This window comes from Bubalus kerabau, chromosome 17 (genome assembly GCF_029407905.1).
Source record: "Bubalus kerabau isolate K-KA32 ecotype Philippines breed swamp buffalo chromosome 17, PCC_UOA_SB_1v2, whole genome shotgun sequence".
Classification (NCBI taxonomy): Eukaryota; Metazoa; Chordata; class Mammalia; order Artiodactyla; family Bovidae; genus Bubalus; species Bubalus kerabau.
This window is the reverse complement of record NC_073640.1, coordinates 8,381,157-8,405,446: the sequence shown is the minus strand read 5'-3', so window position 1 is coordinate 8,405,446 and position 24,290 is coordinate 8,381,157. Positions and strand designations below refer to the sequence as shown.

Genomic DNA, 24,290 nt, shown 5'->3' with positions numbered 1-24,290 from the left:
AGATATGGTATCATTCAGGTTGCAAGCCAGTTCTTTGAAGAATTAAAAACAACTGTGTACTTGTCATGGGGCTTCCCTGGTGGCTCCGACGGTAAAGAATCTGCCTGCAATGCAGGAGACCTGAGTTCATTCCCTGGGTCGGGAAGATCTCCTGGCGAAGAGAAAGAAAGTTGGCTGGTTCCTCAGTGTTTTATTGTTATAGAGACCGAAGGAAGTCTTGTTACTAAGGTGCTTTTGTTGGGGATGACAGAGACACCCAAACAGTTGTCTCAGGACTGCTATTGACAAGCATAGACGTTAACTGACACATCTCCACCCCTTTTCCCTTGGATGGTGTGAACTCCTGTGATTCCTAGAAACTTGTGAGGCTATAAAAGGGAGGTTTCAAGAGGGAGATTGTCAGATAAGGCAGGTAAGTTTCAGTAACTCATGCTTGGCATGAAACACTGACTTTCTTTTGATCATGAGTGGCTGTGTGCACTCTGCCTCTGGTTACTGCCTAATGTGCGTAAGATGATCAGTCAGTTCCTACAAGACAGGGTAATGAATTCTCTGGCCAATATTATTTGAGATAACCAGTGTTTTGCCCAAAGACTGATTGTTCTGGTTTTTGGGTTTTTTTAAATTAGATGCTTAACTATTTATTTACTTAACTGAAGTATAGTTCATTTACAGTGTATTAGTTTCAGGTATACAGCAAAGTGATTCAGATATATCTACATATAATATATGTATATAATGTATATTGGAGAAGGCAATGGCACCCCTCTCCAGTGTCTTGCCTGGAAAATCCCATGGACAGAGGAGCCTGGTAGGCTGCAGTCCATGGGGTCGTTAAGAGTCAGACACGACTGAGCAACTTCGCTTTCACTTTTCACTTTCATGCATTGGAGAAGGAAATGGCAACCCACTCCAGTGTTCTTGCCTGGAGAATCCCAGGGATGGAGGAGCCTAGTGGGCTGCCGTCTATGGGGTTGTACAGAGTCGGACATGACTGACGTGACTTAGCAGCAGCAGCAGCAGTATAATGTATATACATTCTTTTCAGATTCTTTTCCTTTATTAGTTTAGTTAGTTCAGTCACTCAGTCGTGTCCGACTCTTTGTGACCCCATGAATCACAGCACACCTGGCCTCCCTGTCCATCACTAACTCCCGGAGTTCACTCAGACTCACGTCCATCGAGTCAGTGGTGCCATCCAGCCATCTCATCCTCTGTCGTCCCCTTCTCCTCCTGCCCCCAATCCCTCCCAGCATCAGAGTCTTTTCCAGTGAGTCAACTCTTCGCATGAGGTGGCCAAAGTCCTGGAGTTTCAGCTTTAGCATCATTCCTTCCAAAGAAATCCCAGGGCTGATCTCCTTCAGAATGGACTGGTTGGATCTCCTTGCAGTCCAAGGGACTCTCAAGAGTCTTCTCCAAAACCACACACAGTTCAAAAGCATCAATTCTTCGGCGCTCAGCCTTCTTCACAGTCCAACTCTCACATCCATATATGACTACTGGAAAAACCATAGCCTTGACTAGACAGACCTTTGTTGGCAAAGTAATGTCTCTGCTTTTCAATATGCTATCTAGGTTGGTCATAACTTTCCTTCCAAGGAGCAAGCGTCTTTTAATTTCATGGCTGCAGTCACTATCTGCAGTGATTTTGGGAGCCCCCAAAAATAAAGTCTGACACAGTTTCCACTGTTTCCCCATCTATTTCCTATGAAGTGATGGGACCAGATGCCATGATCTTCGTTTTCTGAATGTTGAGTTTTAAGACAACTTTTTCACTCTCCTCTTTCACTTTCATCAAGAGGCTTTTGAGTTCCTCTTCACTTTCTGCCATAAAGGTGGTGTCATCTGCACATCTGAGGTTATTGATAGTTTCCTTTATAGGTTATTACAAATATTAGGTATAGTTTTCTGTGTTATACAGTAGGTCCTTGTTTATTATCTATTTTATATATAGTATTGTATATGTATTAATCCCAAACTCCTAATTTATTCCTCCCTACCCCCTTTCCCCTTTGGTAACCATAAGTTTGTTTTTATGTCTGTGGGTCTATTTCTGTTTTGTATATAAGTTCATTTGATTTTTTCTAAGATTCCACATATAAGCCATATCACATGATAATCGTCTTTCTCGGTCCAGCTTACTTCACTTAGTATGATACTCTCTAGGCCATCCACGTTGCAGAAAGTGGCACTGTTTTATTCTTTTTATGGCTGAGTAATATTTCATTGTAGGTATGTAGCACATCTTTATCCATTCACCTGTCAATCAACATTTAGGTTGATCTAGATCTTGGCTGTTGTGAATTGCACAACAGTGATACATGCACAGTCCATTAGGGTGCATGTATCATTTTGAATTATAGTTTTTTCCCCAGATATATGCCTGGGAGTGGGACTGCAGCATCATATAGTAAGCCTGCTTTTAGTATTTTTTAAGAAGCCTCCATACTGTTCTCCATGATGGCTACACCAATTTACCTTCCCATTAACAGTGTAGGAGGTGGATGGTCACTCATTTTTCTCTACGTTCTTTTCTGCATTTATTATTTGTAGACTTTTTGATGATGGCCATTGCGATTGGAATGAAATGATACCCCAAGCATTCTGGGTCTATGTCAGGTTATGTTCATTGCATCATTAGCACAAATTGATTAGAGAAGTCACAGTCCCTAACACTCCCACTGCTGATTACTCAGCCATGGAGTTGCCATTATGCAGTCCAGTAGGACGATCACTTGATCAATGTGTCCTGGAAGCCATCCACAAGTATTCTTTGTAAACAAGTTTCCAGAGGCATAACAGACTAGCCTGTAGACAATAAATGAGCCAATAATCAACTTTCTGTTTTAGAATGAGAGCTTCCCTGGTGGTTCAAATGGTAAAGAATCCACCTGCAATCTGGAGACCTAGGTTCAATCTCTGTGTCGAGAAGATCCCCTGGAGAAGGGAATAGCTAACCACTCTAGTATTCTGGGCTGGAAAATCCCATGGACAGAGAAGTCTAGAAGGCTTCCATGGGGTCACAAAGAGTCAAACATGACTGAGCAACTAACACTTTCACTTTTACTGGTTTGGATTGAAATGAGTGGGGAAAACAGAGTGTAAAAGACCCCCCAAGGCTTACCCATCTCTGGTCCAGTCTTGTGATGGCAGCCTTAGCCCCACAAGCCTTGCAGAAGGCCACCACACAGTCTGTACTGAGCCCCAGCACATAGCCGGCCTCCCCAAGGGAGCCATCAACCACCACAAAGATTTGGGGTCAGACTGGTACTATCACCATTCTCATAAGGTCATCTATAAACTGAGATCATGCAGCGGGACAACGGAGCCTGTGTCCTGCAACCACCGAGCCCACAGGCTGCAACTGAAGAAAGCCCAAGCACCACAGCAGAGACAGCACAGCCACAGTTTAAAAAAATTTAAAAATTAATTTAAAGAAACATAATTTTATTTGTCACAATAGTTTTATTAACTCAGGATTATAGCTACAACTTACAACAATGCTAGTTATTATCCTAGGCATTGTGCTAAAAGGTTGACATGCACTCTTGCATTCAGTCTCCAAAGTTCCATGAAGTAGGTTATTACTAGGCCCATTTTATAGTTGAGAAAGAGGAGGATTGAAGAAGTGAAGTGACTTGTTCAGTATCAAAGGACTAGTTAAGTGCCAGAGTTGTAACGGAAGCATAGGTCTCCTACTGAAGCCAATGCTTTTGCCTCTCCTTTGGTAGGTGCTGGAGCTGCAGAAAGCAGCTCACACAAAGTGTGAAAACACAAAGTTTGCCCTCAGACCTGCAAAGTTAGATGACTCGTGTGCAGAAATAATTGTTGAAGTAGAATGTAATCTTTTGCCCATTTTTAAATTGGATGATATTTTTATTGTTGACTTGTAAATAGGTCTCTGTGTAGCCTAGATACAAATCTGTTATCAGATGCATGACTTACAAATATTTTATCCCTTTCTGTTGGTTGTCTTTTCATTTTTTTCATAGTGTCTTGAGAAAAATCAGAAGTTTTTAATTTTTTTAATTAAATTTTTAATTTTGATGGCCAATTTATCTGTTGCTTTCATTGTTGCTTGCTGCTGCTGCTGCTGCTGCTAAGTCGCTTCAGTCATGTCCGAAAAAGACACGACTTTTGTACGTTCTGTATGTTCTGGTTGTGGGCATTGCCATATGCATCTTAGAACCAACTTGTCAATTTCGTGTCGACTCTTTGCAACCCCATAGATGGCAGCCCACCAGGCTCCCCCGTCCCTGGGATTCTCCAGGCAGGAACGCTGGAGTGGGTTGCCATTTCCTTCTCCAAGGCATGAAAGTGAAAAGTGAAAGTGAAGTCGCTCAGTCGTGTCTGACTCTTAGCAACCCCATGGACTGCAGCCTACCAGGCTCCTCCATCCATGGGATTTTCCAGGCAAGAGTACTCGAGTGGGGTGCCATTGCCTTCTCCACATTGTTGCTTGAACTGTTGTCTAATCCAGGTCACAAAGATTTGCACCTATATCTTCTTCTAAGATTTTTATGGTCTTAGCTTTTCCATTGAGGTCTTGGATCTCTTTTTAGTTAATCTACTATACAGTGGAAGGAAATGTTCCAAATTGACTATGATGCATGTTGACTGTCCAATTGTCCTGGCATCGTTTATTGAAAAGATTATTTCCCCCCATTGAATGATCTTAGCACTCTAGTCAAAAATCACTTGCCCATAAGTATACAAGTTTATTGCTGAACTCTATTCCACTGATATATGTCCATGCTTATACCAATATCTGGATTACTCCAGCTTTGTAGTAACTTTTGAGGTCAAGGTATGTAAGTTCTCCAGTTTTTTGTAAGTTCTCTTTTTTTGTTCTTTTTCCAGACTGTTTTGTATGTTCTGGTTGTGGGCATTGCCATATGCATCTTAGAACCAACTTGTCAATTTCTATATGTGTTTTTGCTTCTGCCAAGATGCCAACTTGGATTTTGACCCTGATTGCACTGATTCTCTAGATTGATTTGGGGATTCGGGGTAGGGGGAACTCAGTCTATGTCAGACTCCAAGCTGGGCACTCTACTGGTATTATTTCACTGCATTCTCCAAGAGCCCTATGATGTAGTGATTACCATGTGCATTTTACAGATGAGGACAGAGAGGCTTTTAGAGTGTCAGAAGTCAGGTTTCTCAATAAATACATTCAGAAATGAGATTTTCATGCTGCAGTTTTGTTGGGGGCAGGTGAGGGGGATGTCTCCAGGACCAGCACCAAGGGAGGAGAGGAAGAAGTTGAAATGGAATGCAGTTACAACAGAGGCCTCAGCTGACCCTGTGCAAAGAGCTAAAGCTGGGATGTCCCTTCAGCAAGGCCCAGAACTGAGGCAAGGGGCCAGGTCTTTGTCTCGCCTCATCATTATGAGGTTCCCCAGGACATGGTGTAACCCTGAGTGAAGCAGCTCCCCTTAGTGGAGGGCAGCTGCTCAGGAGGCTTCATCTGTGAGCAGCTGGGAGCCAGCACTCCCAGCAGCTGGAGTGAGTGCCTGCATCCCAGAAGGGAGTCTGGGTGCACCGCTGCATCTACTGGAAGGCTGTTCTCTCTCATCCTAGGCCATGAAGATAGTCAGTGCTGAAGGGTAATATTGGAAGTCCACCAACCTCACTCTAGACTATGAACTGGAGTGGAGACCTTATTCCCACATATATTAATTTACTAATATCATTTTATTCCATAATCAGCCCAGTTAACTTATAGTTTGGGCCTAAGATTATAAGTAGATTTTATAAGAAGAAATTTAACTCAAAAATTACAATATTATTTGAGATTGTTTTCAATATCATGCTAAAAGACAGCACATGTTAAAAGTGAGTGTTCACTGTTAAAAAGGAATCTCTAGGACTGATTTTGGTTGCTTATTCTGACTAAATCTACACCTTGGGAAAAAAATTCCTGTCATTTTAATCTTCTTCTCATTGTTCTCTGAATACTCAGGAAATTTCTTTTCTCAGAGCCACCTGATATTTGAGTTTTAAGTACTTACCTCTAAAAAGATGAGGCCCACCCATCTCCAGGCCTCATAACTCGGTTTGCAGCGGATGGTGATGCTTTTCATCTTCTGAGCATCTCCTACGAGCAACGAACCTGGGCAGTGTCCTTCTGCCTGCACTATCTCATGAAATCATCACAAAACTTCAATTGAGTGGGAATATTAATTTCATTTTCTAGATGTCCTCAAATGTTATCTGCATTTTACAGATGAGAAAACCGAGTCAGCTTGTGGGCTGCTTCCTCCCTGTCAAAAAGGTGGCTTGATAATTAGCTTTGCCATTACAAGGCAAGGAAAGAAGACAGTTATGTCCATCACCTGTCACTGGACCCCTGTGGTCAGCTGGTGTTGGCAGTTGAAAGGGTAAGACAAGGAGCAGTGGATTTTCCCAGACCCCTCCTCCCTCACCTTGGTGCCCAGAAGAAGGCAGAAGCCAGACCGCTGCCCTTTCCTCCCCAGGAAGCAGGTGCTCCTGGAAGACTCCGACCTAGATGAAAAAGTGGCCTGGCTGTTGGGCCAGAAGCCCTCTCTGTCGTTGAGGTTCACTCCCAGTGGCTGGAGATGCCACCGAAAGACGCGCTCTGCGCGGGCGTTCTGAAGCATCGGCTTCAGCACCCGGCCCAGGTGGACAGCGACGAGCGCAGTAGCCCGCCTCACCCTCCCTGCGCGTCCACTGCGCGCGCCTCGCCTCTGACCTCCGCCAGCAGCGTGCCCAGCGCCACGTCCAGCACCAGCACCTCGGTGCTGTCGGGCCACGCGATCGCCTTGCACACCGCCCTGTGCCTCCTTGCCCAGGCCTGCCAGGGGCTGTGTGCACGTCTCCAGAGCTGCAGGTGCTCCCCAAGGCAGGGCTCCCTATGTGGCCCCCTCTGTTGCCTCTCTCAGGGCTTCTAGGCACGTCCGTGGGGAGGCAGCAAGAACATGTAAAAACTTCCCCAAGCGGGTGCTGATAAGTATACCCCTTCACGTCATAAAGGGCTCTAGTCCCCGTTGAAGTTTGTCTTGCTTCTGGAGATTTTCTAAAACCCTGTTTTGTTTTAAAATGCATTCATCCTGTTTTGTAATTATATGTATTTCTGGTAACTTTTTATTTCATGCTGGTCTCCACTCCCAGTTTTTAGCACAGCTTGAATTTGTGTAACTCAAATGAATATAAAATGAAAGTGAAAGTTACTCAGTCGCGTCCAGCTCTTTACTACCCCATGGACTGTATAGTCCATGGAATTCTCCAGGCCAGAAAACTGGAGTGGCTAGGCTTTCCCTTCTCCAGGGGATCTTCCCAACCCAGGGATTGAACCCAGGTCTTCCACATTGCAGGCGGATTCTTTACCAGCTGAGCCGCAAGGGAAGCCAAATGAATATAACAAATAATATTACCTGGTACCTATGAGGCTTCTTCCAAGTACTTCTCTCACTTCCACCATCCCACTCTTAACTGAATAATTAATATATCCGAAATCAACTATTACCAGCTATTAACTCTGTGTTTATTTTTAATCCTAACAGTTTTCTAAGGTAAATATTAAGAATCCCTTCACATTGTTTTACTTTTATTGTTTATTGATAAATTAGGAATGTATTCAGCCAGGTAAAATGATTTGTTCAGGTCACAGAGCATGCATGCTGGTATTCAAACCCAGGACGAGCTGACTCCAAATTTAGTGGTGTTACAGGGCATGCTGCCTCTTTAGTTAGCACAGTCCTTTCGGAAAGCAATTTCACACCATGATCCAAAGTGGCTAAGATTATTCCTATCCTTTGATTTAACAATTCCACTTCTGGAAATCTGTCTTTCTTTGCTTAGGTTTATTTTTATTTTGTTTTTGGCTACTCAGCACTGCATGTGGAGATTTTAGTTCCCCAGCAAGGATCGAACCCTTGCCCCTGGAGTGGAAAAGTGGAGTCTTAACCACTGGACTGCCTGGAAATCTATCTTAACAAGGGAGAAAAATCTACAGTCAAAGAGAAAAAAAATTGCCAAAAAATATTCATTAGAGCATTATTTACAGAATAAAAATGAAAAGCAAAATTTCTATTTATTTACATAAAGACTAAACATTTATATTTAGAAGTTTAAGTGAAATTCCACTCATAAATGGCAAAATGGTAAAGAATCTGCCTACCACTGCAGGAGATGCCAGAGATGTGGGTTTGATTCCTGGAGGAGGAAATGGCAACCCTCTTAAGTCTTCTTGCCTGGAGAATCCCATGGACAGAGGAGGCTGGTGGGCTACAGTCCATGAGATCGCTAAGAGTCAAACGTGACTTAGTGACTGAGCCTTCGTTCATTCATTTATGTGCTCAATTAACATTGGAATATTATGGAACCATAGAAAGTGCATTATGGAAAAGCTAGGAAAATGGTTACAAGTAAAATAAAGCAGGATATAACATTGCCTAATGATGTAACCTCTACCTTGCATGGAAGGTGGTAAAAAGATACTGCTGGATACATGTGCTGAATAACTATTAACTAGATAAATGAATTAAAAAGACCAAGATAAAGGATAATTTCTAATTTTTCCCCCCTACTCTTCAGATTTTTCTTTCGTGAGATGTTTTGGTTATTTAATGGAACAAAGCTCTTCATTTTCTTAAAGATGCGATATCCAGAGTGCTTGCTTGCTCAGCAATTATATTTTCAGATTTCTGTGGATGATCTATCATTTCTGTTGAGAGAGGAGGAAGTGAGGACCCAAACGTTTATTCTTACCTGAAATCATGCATGTAGTGAGTGTGGAGTCTAGGTCTTCTGACTCCAAGTCCCTTGACCTTAACTGACCTTGACCTGGGCTGGCATTGGGAGACAGGAAATTGAATTCCAGTCCCTGCTCTGTCCCCAGCTTGCTGGGTGATTTGGGGTTAGTCAGTGTTCTTGGGGTCTCTCTAGGACTTTTGCCCTGAAGATTGATGGATCGCTTTCTTTTCCATCCTCTTTCAACAGGCGGGGTAGTGTATTACAAAAGTTGTCTATTCTATCTGGCAGTAGTCCCTCTCGTCACTCCATCTTTCATCTCCTTGTTTGATTTCCTTCCTGTGTCATTTTAATTGTGTCATTTGTTATGCCACGTTGTCATGTCAGTCCTTTGACATTTCATCATATTTTCTGAGATGATCTTGTTTTTTTCTTTGCTTGTTTACTGTTTGTTTGCCTCTCTAGATGTAAGCTCTGCAAAGTCATAACCTAGGCTATCCTGGTCAGTATGCCAACTCCAGCTAGCTCAGATGCAAAAGGAAAGGGATTGTACAGTAGCTCAGAGAATTTGCAGAAATAAAAACCAGGGCTTTAAGAATGATCAACTCAGCATTTTGTGAAAACACACACTCATTTTCTCTCTCTCTCTCTGTCTCTCCCCTTCCTTGTTTTCCCTCTCCACCCTGTCATTTCTCATCACTGCTTATCTATGTTTGGCTTCATTCTGCACATTGCATCCAACTGGAAGGGAAGAATTCTGTCAGAAGCCTAAATTCTCTTTGTTCCTGTTTAATGTTTCTAGCAAAAATAAAATAGCAAAAAGCGTTTGATGACTCCCAGTGGCATTGGCAATCACTGGGAAAGATTCTGAATGGGTTTGCCTGGAATATGCATGCCTCTCTGGACCAGTAGATGTGTTAGCTCTGCTTGTTTGAATGTGGGCACATTTTCTCTTACTGTTAGTGTATGTTCAATGTGGTGTTTCTTTGTGAGAATCTGTTTAAATCAGTGCCCATTTTGTGGGTTTCAGTTTTAGGTTAAACTAGATAGTAATAACCTGTAAATTCACAATTTTCATATGTAATTAGAGCTACTAATATTTTTTTCCTGGACTCCAGTGGCAAGTCCTGCTCTCCTCCTGTGAGTTAGTATAGATACCATCCCTTACTTCCTTTATGTCCTTACGTATTATGTACCATGGTGCTTTATAGTTAGTAAGTGTCCTTTGAATCTCTGACATCAGATTAAATTAATAATTTAAATAGCTAAAATTAGTGGGCTTCTTTATCTGTTAGATGTACTTAAGTTGGTGAGAATACAAAAGTTCTGTGTAAATCAGAGAGCAGGAAAGACTTTGTATCTTTATTTTTAGCATAAGAACTTCTATTCAACTTAAGCCTTTGAGCCTTGAGCTACGTTTTCCTTCAAATCACTAAGTTGAGTCTCAATTACTGTTTCCTTTAACTAATTGATTATTTTGTAGATCATATAACGATATGGCTGGAAGCATCTGTGATGGGTGGGAAAATTGCTCTCAGTATTGTTCTTCACACAGATTAACTGTAGGTCCTACCCTTGACTTGAGTTAAAGGGGAACAGACCTGAATCAGCAGAGACTGTCTCTGGGCAAGTAGTTACAGGTTCAGACCCTTGCTCTCAGACTGTGGTATGTGGTCCAGCCCTGTTGGCTTCCACTAGATGCTTTTAGAAGTGAGGAATCTGGGGCCTCAGCCCAGACCTATGGGGTCTGCAACTTGATAAGATTCCCACGCGGAGACTGTGGTTGCATGGGAAGAGGAAATTGATCAGGGTCAACCAAAAACAACGGCAGGTACAACTTTTAAAAAGTTCTCTTCCTCTGTCCCCACTTTACTTCTTTATTCTCAAGTAAAACAATCCTTACAGTACATCTAAATCACCAGTTTGATCAAATCTAGTGCATTTCTCCCCCAGTTTCTTCAAGTCTGATGTAAACCAACATAGTTTGAATAACTGCAGACAATACCCATATAACCCCACATTGATCAGAATTCAGGCTTTATTATTATTGTACAGTGTGAAGAACTAAAACTTAACTCCAAGCATACATAATTAAGTTTATAAAGAAGGATTTTGTTCCCAAAACATATTCAACATTTAAAGGAAAAAAAAAAGATGTTTATGTGAAGAACAGAATATACCTAGAATTGTTTGCTTCTAAAAAACCTATTTTCCCCAAGCCTTAACTTCATAATTTCTTATTAAACAATGGCATTACATTACACAATCTAAACAATTTAGGGGGAGCAGCACTTGGCAGAATAAAAAAATAGTATAGATGTACATGTAACTCAAAAAAGGTTTTTTAAATCCACCTTCCAACTTTCAATCTAAATATAGATTTTTTGCCTAATAGACTTAAATATATGATTGTTAAAATGTATATCTGTGTAAAATATATTTTAAAAAAGGAAACTAAGATGTATAATATCCGCTGTTGATTTCATAAAACTAAAGCAGGGGGAAAGGAGACTTTAAAAAGTTTCTCTTTTTCTGTAGTCTGCTACTCTGTTCTGCCTTCGGTTTACTTATTCAGGTTGGAAACTGTAATGTCATACTGGGGTGGAAACTGACCAAATATGCTGCCTTAACATTTCCTTTCAGATCTTTACTGGGAACTTAAAAAAAAAAAAAAAAAAAAAAAAAAAAAAAACGATGTGTATATCACTGGGGGCGGGGGCAGGAGTGGGGTGGGTTTGAAGAAAACAGAGTTAAACCAGAGCTTATCTGAGACTTCTATGTGTCCATGTGACAGAGCAGTTACATGTCCCACCAGGGGATGCTGCAACTCAAGCAAAGGGTGACGGCTAATGAGATGCTGTCACTAGAGGGGAGCAGACCGAGCATCAGACTGAAAAGGTTTTGGATTATGTAGCACCTCATCACTCAGATACATACGAACCCTTTAACAGAAAATCTTCCAGGTAGCCTACAGCTTGCTTTTCTGGCCATTGTCTTTTTAATACACACCTGGTCTATACAAGGAAGAGCGACCAGGAATGAGGAAGGTCTAATAGCCCATTTTTGCAGAAGCTGCTTGAGCAGTGTGTACATGACGGAATGATTATTTTCCGATCCCCCAATCCCCGTGGAGGGCAAAAATCACAATAGAATGTGGTAGCAAGCTTGGCTGTCTCTCTTATTCCTAGGGACATCACTCCCCTATGACGATTTTGAACCATTCTTGAGAACCATCAGCCTGTAAATCATGACCGGTCTTTCTGGGAAGAGGCACCTGAGAAGGGACTATTGGGGGATGGTGAACTCGCATATGTACCTCTTGCTGCTGTGACAGGCCTCGTCACTCCACTTGCCCTGAGCTGCCTGGGAGAAGAGGGCACAATTTTCCCGCTTGCCACCGTTAGGCTGTGCCTGGTCCCAGTTGAGGAAGGAGATGGCAAGCCCATTGACGTCAACAAACTTGCCTTCTGCGACCATGTCGTTGATGCCCAGCCAAAAGTCATTGACCCCCGGCAGGCTCCTTTTACCATAGTCTCGGAGGGCGTTGATTTCATCCGCGCTTCTGGGTACAACCAGGGTCCCGCCCTTGGAAATGCAGTCTTCATTGGCTTCGTGGAAGTGCTTCGAGCCTTCCGCGGCAAGGTAGCACTTCTTGTGAAATTTTGTGCCTCGGAGACAGACTGTAAAGATGTGAGATTTGACATATTAACATGCTATGGGAGTATAATAATCTAGAACTGGCCCTGGCCAATAGCAGCAGATAGTTGTGGAAAGGATGATGCATAGAGACAATGGTGAGTCAGCGTGTAATGAAGACTCTGTGCACAGAGTCAGACACTGTGCCCAGCATTTTATATAAATGAACCTGTATCATGATCACAACTGTCCCATGATGTGGGATTCTTATTACACTGTCCTTACATATCAGGGTAGTGAAGCTTGGGGCTTCCCTGTGCCTCAGTGGTAAAGAATCTGCCAGCCAATGCAGGAGACACGCGTTCGATTCCTGGATCCCGAAGATGCCCTGGAGGAGGAAATAGCTACCCACTCCAGTATTCTTGCCTGGAGGAGCCTGGTGGGCTACAATCCACAGGGTCACAGAGTCAGACACGACTGAAGCAACTGAACGCACAATATAATGAAGCTCAAAAGAGTTGTTAGCATATAAAAAGGTGACTTACATTGCATGTAAGATTACAGCAGATAACTGAGCCCACAGCACATAACAATAAGCTAAATATTGTTTATCTTATCCAGGATATAAGCCAAATATAAAGATAGTTTTAAGGCATAGCATTGGAGAATCAGGCTTCAGGGCCGTACTGCCTCAGCTTAGGTGTCAGTTCTGATATGTATTATCTGTGTCAGCCTTAATTTCCCTGTGCCTCAGTTTCCTCATCTGTAAACTGAGAAGAATTATAGCAGCATCTGTCTCATAAATTATTGAAGGATTAATGTGCTGATGATGGATATGAGTTTGAGCAAGCTCCGGGCGATGGTGATGGACAGGGAAACCTGGTGTGCTGCAGTCCATGTGGTCGCAAAGAGTCACACACGACTGAGCGACTGAACTGGGTTGATGTTTATAAAGTATTATTATAGCCCCCAACTATGGCTGAAGGGTTAACCAAGCTCTTTCCCCTTCTGCAAACTCATTTGACCTTCCTTTAACTTCCTGATTCTGTTCCCAGGAAACGTGATAAAGGGACCTGCCAGCAGTGTAACGAGGCAATATTGCTTGTGGTAAAAATGGCTCAAGACTGGTAGCATACAGCTGGCCTGGGAGCTGTCAATGTGCTGAGCTCAATCGCTCAGGTGCGTCTGCCTCTTTGGTCACCCCATGGACTGCAGCCCTCCAGAATCCTTTGCCCATGGGATTTCCTAGGCAAGAAGACTGGAGTGAGTTGCTATTTCCTTCTGCAGGGAATCTTCCTGACCCAGGGACTGAACCCATGTCTTCCATGTCTCCTGCACTGTAGGGGGATTCTTTACCACTGAGCCCCCTGGGGAGCCCTGGGGGTCATAAATAGCTGATGAAAAAGCCGTAACTTTGGTCTTCCTTGAAGGCATTAACTCGTATGATTGGGCAGCTCTCTTCTGGGACCCTCAAAGCTCTGCCTTTGGAGTTGCTATGACAGCATTCCTCCCTGAGGATGTGAACATTGCAGGCCAGGGGTGTTCCTGAGTCTGCCCAGCGTGGCTCTCATTTCCTCGCCCTGGGAGCTTCATAGGCTACTGGGAGCTCTGCTGCTGCTGCTAAGTTGCTTCAGTCGTGTCCGACTCTGTGCGACCCCATAGATGGCAGCCCACCAGGCTCCCCCATCCCTGGAATTCTCCAGGCAAGAACACTGGAGTGGGTTGCCATTAGGAACACTCACTGCTGCCCCCTGCTGGCAAGCTCTTCTCCAGAGCATCTGACCCACTCAGTGTGGCCAGAGCTGAGTCCTGTGACCCTGGGTTTAGTTCCACCTCGGCTGAGCTCTCAGTGGGTTATTTTGTTGTCGTTGTTTAGTTGCTAAGTCATGTCCGACTCTTGTGGCCCCATGGACTGTAGTCCGTCAGGCTTCTCTGTCCATGGGATCTCCCAGGCAAGAATACTGAAGTAGGTTGCCATTTCTTCCTCCAGAGGGTCTTCCTGACCCAGGGATCAAACTCAGGTCTCCTGCATTGGCAGGCGGATTCTTTACCACTGAGTTGCCTGGGGACCTAAACATCTTAGTAAACAGCTAAAGGAATGCTGGCTATTTTATCTAGTTAATACTTGCTTCAGTTTTGTTCCATTGCCTAATAAAGAATTAGGAGGACTTCCCTGGTGGTCCAGTGGTTAAGACTCTGTGCTCCCAAAGCAGGGAGAAAGAGTTCCATCCTAGGTCAGGAAACTAAGATCAGGCATTTCGCATGTTGCACAGCACAGCAAAAAAAAAAAAAAAAAAAAAAAAAGGATGGACTTCTAAAATGTATAAATAATGCCTGGTTTGATTTTTATTCCACTCATTGAGAGGTGAAGGAAGTGGAAAATCAAGCTGATTTCCCAAAACATTCATCCTCCCAGCTTTTGAATCCTTTGTCCTGGACTCATCTCTGCCTTGTCAATGTCTCTCTCTTTTTTTAAATCTCACCTAGAATGACATGCACTCTCAATGTGGTTTGAATTGCTGCCTAATCACAATTTCTTTTCCTATCTTGTTGAGATAAGACGAGTCTCACCTGTCTGCAGGGCTTGGATTTCCTTCAGGGCATTGACTTCTCTCCAGAGCTTTTCCACTTGAGTCTTCAGGTCTCCATCCTTCTCTGAGGATTTTTTAGAGTGGGATGGGGTAGGATGAATAAAACAACATATGATTAAAATAAAGTACAAATAAAACAAAATAAGATAAAGTTTCAGGATACAGAACATAAGCCGAGGGTGATTTTGATGAAACTGAGCCCAGAGTACATGAAAAACAATGAATGAACACAAGTTGTTCAGGAAGATTTGCAAGGGTTTGGTGGGGGTAATAATACTGGAAGTTTCTTCTATGAGGTGGGGCGCCTGTCTGTCTCTCCAGCCGTATCCCGTGTGACTCACTGTCCATCACTAGACTTTAGACTCGTTGATTTTCAATGCACTCTAGAACATCGCAGGACCCTTCGAGTGTGTTCTTTCTGCCTGGGACACTCTTGGCCCAGGTCTTGTCCTTTTTCTTTTTCTTAAGACTTCAGTTTTATTTTATTTTGGCCCCACAGCATGTGGGATCTTAGTTCCCCAACCAAGGATCAAACTCTCACGCTGTGCATTGGAAGCATGGAATGTTAACCACTGGACTGCCAGGGAACTCCCTTATCCATCGTCTTATCAAGCTTAAACATCTCCTCTTCTGAGAAGACTTTCTGATCATCCTCTCTACATCTCTCTGGCTGGTCTCTTTCCTTGAACCTTTGTTTTTCTTCCACACACTTTCTCCAATCTATAATCATGTTTCTTTACTTACTTAATTTTATCTCTCTGGTTGTCCATGGTATTCCTGATGTTTCACATGATGCTTGGCACATAATCAATCATAACGTTTATTGAGTGAATAAATGATGGCATACAAAATACTTTCATGTTATTTTCATTTAGTCTTCAAAGATAGTTAGGAATGGAGGAAAATGAGATTCCCACTGAAGAGTGAGAATGAACTCAATAAGCTAAATTGGCAAGTGGTAGAACTCATACTCAGACTTAATTGGGTCTCTAAGTCCCCTGGCCTCAATACCCCTACTCAACTGATGCTCCCATGTAATGGCTCCTAGCAGGGTTAAGTGGTTTTCATGGAGAAGTATGGAAAGGCAGTGATAAACAGCCCTATGAAAATACTTCTGTATTAAGGACTAGCAATTTACTTAGTCTTGGATGTCCCCTGATTAGGCTAATCTTCATGGCTCTCCTTGGGTATAAGTAAGGAGTAGGAAATTAGTAACTTTGACTAATCAAAAATCCAGACCTGCTGGGCAGTGTCTTAGAAACTGAAAACTTGTGAGCTCTTCAAAAGCAGGAATGATAATAAATAAATCTTAATACACAGTTAAAAATATTAAAGCCACCATACACTGTGTGCCAGGAGCTGAATTCTTTCAATGTTACTATGAAATAGACAATATCACTTCAGAAAAAAAGAGAGGCACAGAAAACTGAATGAACCTGTCGAAGACCACCCAGCTGTAAGGTGCAGCGTTGGGATTTGAATCTTGCTGTCTTCAAATCTGTTCTCTTTCCACTCCTCCCATCTGTTTCTGCACAGTGATCACCTTTACCTGCTTGGTCCCTACTACGTAGCCTCAAGCAGCTAAGACGCTTAAAGCTTGATATGGCTGTTCCCAGCTGCCTCTTTGCGGGGGTACCAGTTGGAGAATCTGTGTTCTGTCTTGGGTGTTTTCAGGACAGGCCAGTATCCAAACATGGCTGACTCATTTCCCCCTTAAACATGTGCTTTGCAAGTCAGGTGTTCCCACATTCAGGTTGGGAAATGCCTCCTGGGGTATCCAGGCACGGACATCCATTCTCAAGGCATCCAATAGCTCAGCAGCTGCTGCTGCTGCTGCTGCTAAGTCGCTTCAGTCGTGTCCGACTCTGTGCGACACCACAGACAGCAGCCCACCAGGCTCCCCCGTCCCTGGGATTCTTCAGGCAAGAACACTGGAGTGGGGTGCCATTTCCTTCTCCAATGCATGAAAGGGAAAAGTGAAAGTGAAGTCGTTCAGTCGTGCCCGACTCTTAGCGACCCCATGGACTGCAGCCTACCAGGCTCCTCTGTCCATGGATTTTCAAGGCAAGAGTACTGGAGTGGGGTGCCGTTGCCTTCTCTGATAGCTCAGCTGAGAAGCACAATAACAAGGGTTTCCTCAACAGGGCCATTCAACCCAGAATAAATATAGGGGTGCATTCACTATGCAAAGCCAGTGGCTGTTGGAGGCCAGACTTGCAAAGACTGCTAAGTTTTCTTCCAGGTTACAAGTTGTGAGCCATACAGATGTCACCCCAGTTCCTCCCAGCTTCCAGCTCTACACTATTTGAGTAAATGGCCTCCACAGGGGAGCTGTAAACATTGTAATTAACATGAAGGCACATGAATTAATATTAGGCTCCTGGGAGACCATTATGGAAATCGTTATCCAGGTGGCTTGGAGTCTGCTTCTGTCCTTTGTGAGAAATGTGGTTGTGTTTTGTCAAAATGAATGCAGGGAACAACTATATCACTAAATAGAGATTATATTTAATTCATTACTACAACATAACTTGCATTGCTTAACCTAATTTGTTGAGGCCCATGAAGTGAATAGCAGGGGAAACTTGTTTTTGGAGCTAAATCACTGTTACCATTTTAAGTTTTTTAAAGGCTCCCTTTCATTTTATTATTGTTGTTCTCCAAAAATAGGTACCGGATAAGAATACAAAAATAATTGCTGGAAAAAATGACCAGTAAATACATGAAAAAATATCTCAACCTCATTAATAAGCAAAGAGATGCAAATTAAAAGTCTTTTGGGGTTTTGTTAGGCTGGCACAGCTTAAACTGACGATAGGTCAGGTTGTCAAGGTGTGTGTGCATGTTAGGCCCTCAGTCGTGTCTGACTTTGAGACTCCCTGGGCTGTAGCCCACCATTTTCCTCTGTCCATGGGATTTTCCAGGCAGGAATAGTGGAATGAGTTGCCGTTTCCTTCTCCAGGGGTTCCTTCTGACCCAGGATTGAACCTGGGTCTCCTGTCCTGCATTGCAGGCCAATTCTTTAACTTTTGAGCCACAAGAGAAACTCAGTAGGCGCTCTCATATACTGAAGTTGAGAACACAAGTTCATGCTACCGTTTTGAAAGACAGGTGGTGTAACTAACTTACCATTTTACTTCTAGAGAAGTATCATCACGATATTCTAGCATTGGGATCAATATCTATGTACAAAGCAATTCACTGAGGCATTGGATCAAAAAGAGATAGATTTGATGAACATAAAGCTTCACCAAGAAAGAAGAGATTAAATAAGCCATAACCCATCCACACATGGAATGTTACGCAGCTTTTAAAAGGACTGAGGAATGCCTTATATGTGAGGTTATCCAAGAGTTAACAGATAAAATCAACTAATTTGTCTGCTAAGTACTTTAGACAGCCAACACTTATTTTGTTAAAAGTAGGGCTTCCCGGGTGTCAGAGTAGTAAAGAATCCGCCTGCCAAGTGGGAGACTCGGGTTTGACTCCTGGGTTGAGAAGATCCCCTGAAAAAGGAAAAGGCAACCCACTCCAGTATTCTTGCTAGGAAAATCCCATGGACAGAGGAGCCTGGTGGGGCTACAGTCCATGGGGTCACAAAGAGTCAGACACGACTTAGCAACTAAACAACAACAAATCAATTTTTAATTGGGCATTAAAGAAAACTCTGGGAATATTATCTCTTAGCAGTTAATCGTGGTTAATTCTATGGAAAGAATTGAGAGAAAAAAAAATGACTTTTGCTTTTGCTTTCATAAGATTTGGTATTATTTCCAGGCACTTTAAAAGAACTGTTTAACGGTTTAGGCTAATGGCTTCGCGTATTGTAGAATCTACTTTCTTGGGTCTCACAGCAAAAAATGAGCCAAACTGCTTTGGAAGGATGATATCTAGGATTGGACCCAGTCGGTTAAAAAGCAAACAAAAGCATGTGTGTGCACTTGTGTGTGTGTGTGCTTTGGAGGATAGAACATAATGCCCTGAACTGTAGTTATTTCAGAAACACCCACAGAGAACACACACACACATTCACACATTCACACCCCTGCTGGGTGATCACCAGCTGACCACGCCTTCTTCGTGGCAAAGAGAGGCTGGCGACAAAACATGCCTCATCACCCAGCAGAAATGCCACATCTCTCCCCTTCCCGTCCCTGCCTTTGTCTTCCACAAGATGCTTCATCGCTCATGAGGGATATTTTAATCTCTCTTTAAAGGAGGTAACAGAGAAGTGTAGTATTTCTTTAGGAAAAAAAAATTCCATTTAAGAGGGATGGGCTGGGGTGGGCCATGGGAGGGCAGTTCAGAAGGGAGGGGACGTGTGTATACCTGGCTGATTCATGGTGATGTGTGGCAGAGGCCAGCACAGTGTTATAAAGCAATTATCAAAAAACCAAAAAGAAATCTTACATCAGACTAAAGCAGGGCACTTCATAATCTTAACAACATGACACAGCAAGAGAAGCTCCCTTCTCACCAGCCAGCCATTCGTTTGTGTTAAATCAAGACTTTAACTTTGCTGGTATTACTGTTTGTGTGTTGTTCCTAATGAAGTGAAATTGATGAGGAAATAGTGTCAATATTTACCTTGAAATCTCCTGCATGAAAATAACTCAGAATGAGATGCACATCACACCACGCCTTTCTTGATGATTTAGTTTTGATTTAGTTTCAGTGTGTTGCATGTACATTGCCATTATCTCTGTTCCTTGCAAGACTTTTTAGCTCTTTTAAACCAATTCAGGGCTTCCCTGGTGGCTCAGTGGTAAAGAATCTGCCTGAAAAGCAGGAGACCCTGGTTCGATCCCTGAGACAGGAAGATCTCCTGGAGAAGGGAATGGCAAGCCACTATAGTACTCTTGCGTGGAGAATCCCAAGGACGGAGGAACCTGGTGGGCTACAGTCCATGGGGTCATAAAGAGTTGGACACAACTGAACGACTGACACTTTCACTTTTTCAATCCAATTCAAGCCACCCCAAATTGGGATTGCTTGGAGATTGTTTTGCATTAACATATTTTCAAATGCTGTATGACTTGTGTGTTGAAATATTTTTAAGTGAAAGACTTAAAACTTCTCTATGACATGAAGAAGCTTAAACATATAATATAGATTGTCCTTATATTCCCAAGGATATGAAAATATATCTATTGATGAAACAAAAGTCACATTACCAATAGCTCTATCCTCTACTACACATTGAATAAGATTATAGTTATCTTACAGATGAATTTGAACAGCTGTACAATATCTATGAGTGAAACAGTATACTCTGTTAATCGATTTGTTCTACTTGATCCCTCATTCCAAATAGCAGGCGTTGTATCCAGGTTGTCACACTCTAATGAACATTCTCTTGCCTAAGCTCACCTGATGAAGGATATACAATACAGAAAGTCTTTTTGCAAGAGCCTTTTTTATCCTACGAACCCGGAATCCTCCCATATGATTCCCTTAAATGTCAAACAGTCCCAGAGAATTAAGAGGTCACTCTGTCCCCTGAAAATGCCAGATCCGCATGAAGACATGGTAACCCCCACCAGAGATGGTCTCCGGGGGGGAGTCTGGAAATGAATGTCATCCACCTCCTCCCCACCCTGAGCAAGCCCAGAGTTCTGCTGGATGGAGGCACCTTGTTACCTTTCACTCGGCGTTTGCTGTGCTTCCTGGCTTTGAGCTTGGATGCGTGGCAGCTGGTTAAGTCCAGGAGCAAGGTGATAACCAGGATGTAAATTACAAGTCCATTCTTTGCCATGGCTGTGGGGCGAGTCTGACAGCCACCGTGGCAGTGCCTCTGGAGTACTAAGGGCAGAGTAGACGTCACAGCCACATCTTGCCCTGAGATGCCTGGGGCCAGCTTTATAAAAGCGCGCTGTGCAGCTTGGCTGGGATCCTGCTGATGGAAAGTTTGAGTGCCTCTGCCGGCTGCAGCATAAGGTGGCCCCTGTTCTCATGTCTCGTTTAGGCATTAAAAAAAAAATTCCTGCGAAGAAAATTTTCCTACTTGACTTGCCTTTTCAGAGCATATCAGAGTTTATAAAGGGACTAAAAAGTTTTGTCTTTCTTTTCTTTCCTTTTTTTTCAATCTAAAGTCCGGGAAGCTTGGGGTCTCTCTGTGAAGACTCTGATGAAGTCTTTGGTTTGGAGCTCTGCAGTTCACTTAATATTCTGAGAAGTGCGTTCAATGACATACACAGATCTAGGAAAGTTACTGTGTGGGAGTATGTGCATGTTATGCCAGAGCACCACCTGTGTGTCTACCCACACTCGTGTGTCTACACAGCTCATATGGAGCTGGGTAAGAGTTCATTCACACGGAGTAATGGAGATAGTCAGAGGGCCTCCTATTAGGATTTTGTGGGTTTAGCAAGAGTTAAATTCTTGGGGAAACACACCTTAGAAAGAAAAGAAAGACAGTGAATTTTTTCCATAAAATTAATGTAAAATATCAACCATCACTATCTCTCAGGTCTCCACCAACTAACACTTTATTCCTTTGAAATTATCTCAAACACTTAACAAACACTTTCAAAGGAAATACAGAAATTACAGAGAAATACAGTGAAAGACTTGCTGTAATTATTCTTACCTGGACAATAAATGGGCTTTAGGAAAAGTACTGAGAACCAGGGCCTTCCCAGGTGGTAAAGAATCCGCCTGCCAAGCAGTAGACTTGGATTCAGTCCCTGGGTTGGGAAGATCCCCTGGAGGAGGAAATGGCAACCCACTCCAGTATTCTTGCCTGGGAAATCCCACGGACAGAGGAGCCTGGTAGACTACAATCCATGAGGTCGCAGAGAGTCAGACATGACTTAGTGACTAAACAACAACAGTAACAACTGAGAACCAGGTAGACTCTTATGACAAAATAAGGAACTTCCAGGAGTGTGTCCAAGGTAGACCCTGGGGAAAGACCTCCGTCCTGACTGACTGACATCACTATCTGGATCACCAGGTGTGGATGGAGGGCAGGGTTTGTAGGTTTTGGAAGGTCCCAAGGACCAAACTCATTGTATCTCTTTTTTTTTTTTTTTTCTTTTGGAGACAATCCAGGAAGAATCAAGGGGTGATTAATTTCTTCTGAATCTTAGTGAGGGAAACCAGTCTAATCCATCTTGATTTCCCTCCTGCTAAAGCCACCTTGTAGACTACCTAAAATACTGACGTTGAAGTAAGACCAGTGACGTAGGAAAATCTAACATAATGTATGAAATAAAAAATAACGTGTGAGTTTAAAAATAAAGATTTTATTTATAATGTAAACTCGTACTGATGTGGGCAATCTATATATAGGCCATTGAGAGCATCTTGGACACAAACTTGAGCTGCGTTCATATTTTACTCTCAACCGTTTAGCAGCTGTGTGCTCTTAGGCACGTTACCGAACCTCTCTGAGTCTTTTCTCATCTTAATAATGGGTTAGCTAGGGATGCTAACTTTACAGCGTTGTTGGAAAGAGTCAACAAAGTTATGACAATAAGCATTCAGTGTGATGTCCAGTGCTTAATAATAGCGATGATGATAATAGTAATAATGCCCGTAATTTCCTTAACATAATTTATAGTCGTGCAGTAATGCCACACGTTTTTAGTCTTCACAGCAAGCCTGTGGTATACACATTCTCTGCATTTTACGGATGACTGAAACTGAGCCTCAGAAAATTGAAGCAGATTTGCTCAGTGTCACTCAGGTCCCAAGAGTGGGAGTTGAATTTAAAATCTAGTTCTGAGTGACCCAGAGGATACTTCTTTTGACCTGGGAAACATGTGTTTTGATTTGACAAGGGAAAAAGGATCAGTGTTTTACAACTATCTTGTGATTGATCCAAAAGCTTTCTGCCAGCTTCTCAAATCCTTTACTCTGAGAAGAGATTTCAAGTTACAGACAGTAGTGGATAGCTAATGATTCCTCTTAGATCTTTGGTCTGTCCTGTGCTAAAGCTAGGCTTATCTTAAAAAAAAAAAAAAATCCGTATTGTTTTAAGCTGTTTTCCCTTTCCAGGAAAGCCTCGGACACTTTCCTGATTTGTTTGTTGTTAGCCAGATCCGAAAGCCCATGCTTGCTTCTAAAATTAGCAAACAATTTTTAGAGCAGTTTTTTTTTTTTTTTTTCATAAATAAATCCAGGTTAATTTTTTATCACCCATCTTTTATTTTAATTGAAATTAGTGAATTTACAATTCTGTGTTTTAAGTGTACAGCGAATGGTTCAGTTAGACATATTAGTTAGCATTAGCCACTCAATCGTGTCTGACTCTTTGTGACCCCATGGATTGTAGCCCACCAGGCTCCTCTTGTCATGGAATTCTCCAGGCAAGGATACTGGAGTGGGTTGCCATTCCCTTCTCCAGGGGATCTTCCCAACCCAAGGATCGAACCCAGGTCTTTAGCATTGCAAGCACATTCTTTACCATCTGAGTCCCCAGAGAAGCCCTCAGTAAATGTACATATATTCTTTTTCAGATTCTTTTCCATTATAGGTTATTACAAGGTTTTGAGTATAGTTTCCTTTGCTATACAGTAGTAATAGTAGTTATCTATTTTATACAGCGCAGTATGTGTATGGTAATCCCAAAGTCCTAATTTATCTCCTTTTCCCTTTGATAACTCTAAGTTTGTTTTCTATGTCTGTGAGTCCCTTTCTGTTTTGTAAATAAGTTCATTTATATCTGGAGCAGTTTTAGATTTACAGAAACATTGAGCAGAGAGTATTGAGAATTCCCATAGATCTCCTCTTCCCACCCTGCCGCGCAACCCCAGTTTCTCTTATTATTACTGCCTTGCATGTGTGTGTGGTATGGTTCCTCTGTCCATGGGAGTCTCCAGGCAAGAATACTGGAGTGGGTTGCCATGCCCTCCTCTAGGGGATCTTCCCAAGCCAGGGATCGAACCCATGTCTCATTGTATCTCTCGCTTTGGCAGGTAGGTGCTGGACCACTAGCGCCAGCTGGAAAGCTCATGTTATTAGCTGACGTCTGTAGTTACATTAGGGTCCACTTTTTCACTTGGAGAGTTCTGCGGGTTTGGGCAAATAAATGTATAATGTTGCAGCCAGCAGTACAGTAGCATGGAGGGTAGTTTCATGAAAGCCCACAATTTTTGTTCTAATTAAATATTTGAGTATCCACCTCTTCCTCGCTGCTAGTGCCTGAGACTGCTTAGGACTCCCTCCTGTCTGTCCTGATCTCCTGCACACTCTCCTGAGATGCCCGAGTTCCTTCTCCAGGCTTCAGACTCCGTCTGGGACTCTCCACTCTGACCTGTCCACCTGGAACCCCTCCTTCAGCCTCACAGCCCTACTGCTCATGCGATGCTTCCAGCTGGATCTCAGAAGACACCTTCAACTCAT

At 42.8% G+C, this 24,290-nt stretch overlaps 1 protein-coding gene across 1 annotated transcript; it reads right to left on the bottom strand.

Moving 5' to 3' along the window:
- Positions 1 to 11,903: 11,903 nt before the first annotated feature.
- Positions 11,904 to 20,697, bottom strand: CLEC3A (C-type lectin domain family 3 member A). The gene is made up of 3 exons (XM_055553529.1): positions 20,583 to 20,697; positions 14,923 to 15,006; positions 11,904 to 12,395 (listed from the first exon to the last, which is right to left on the bottom strand). The coding sequence occupies exons 1-3, from the start codon at positions 20,695 to 20,697 to the stop codon at positions 12,001 to 12,003; spliced, it is 594 nt and encodes a 197-aa protein (XP_055409504.1). The 3' UTR covers positions 11,904 to 12,000.
- Positions 20,698 to 24,290: the final 3,593 nt, after the last annotated feature.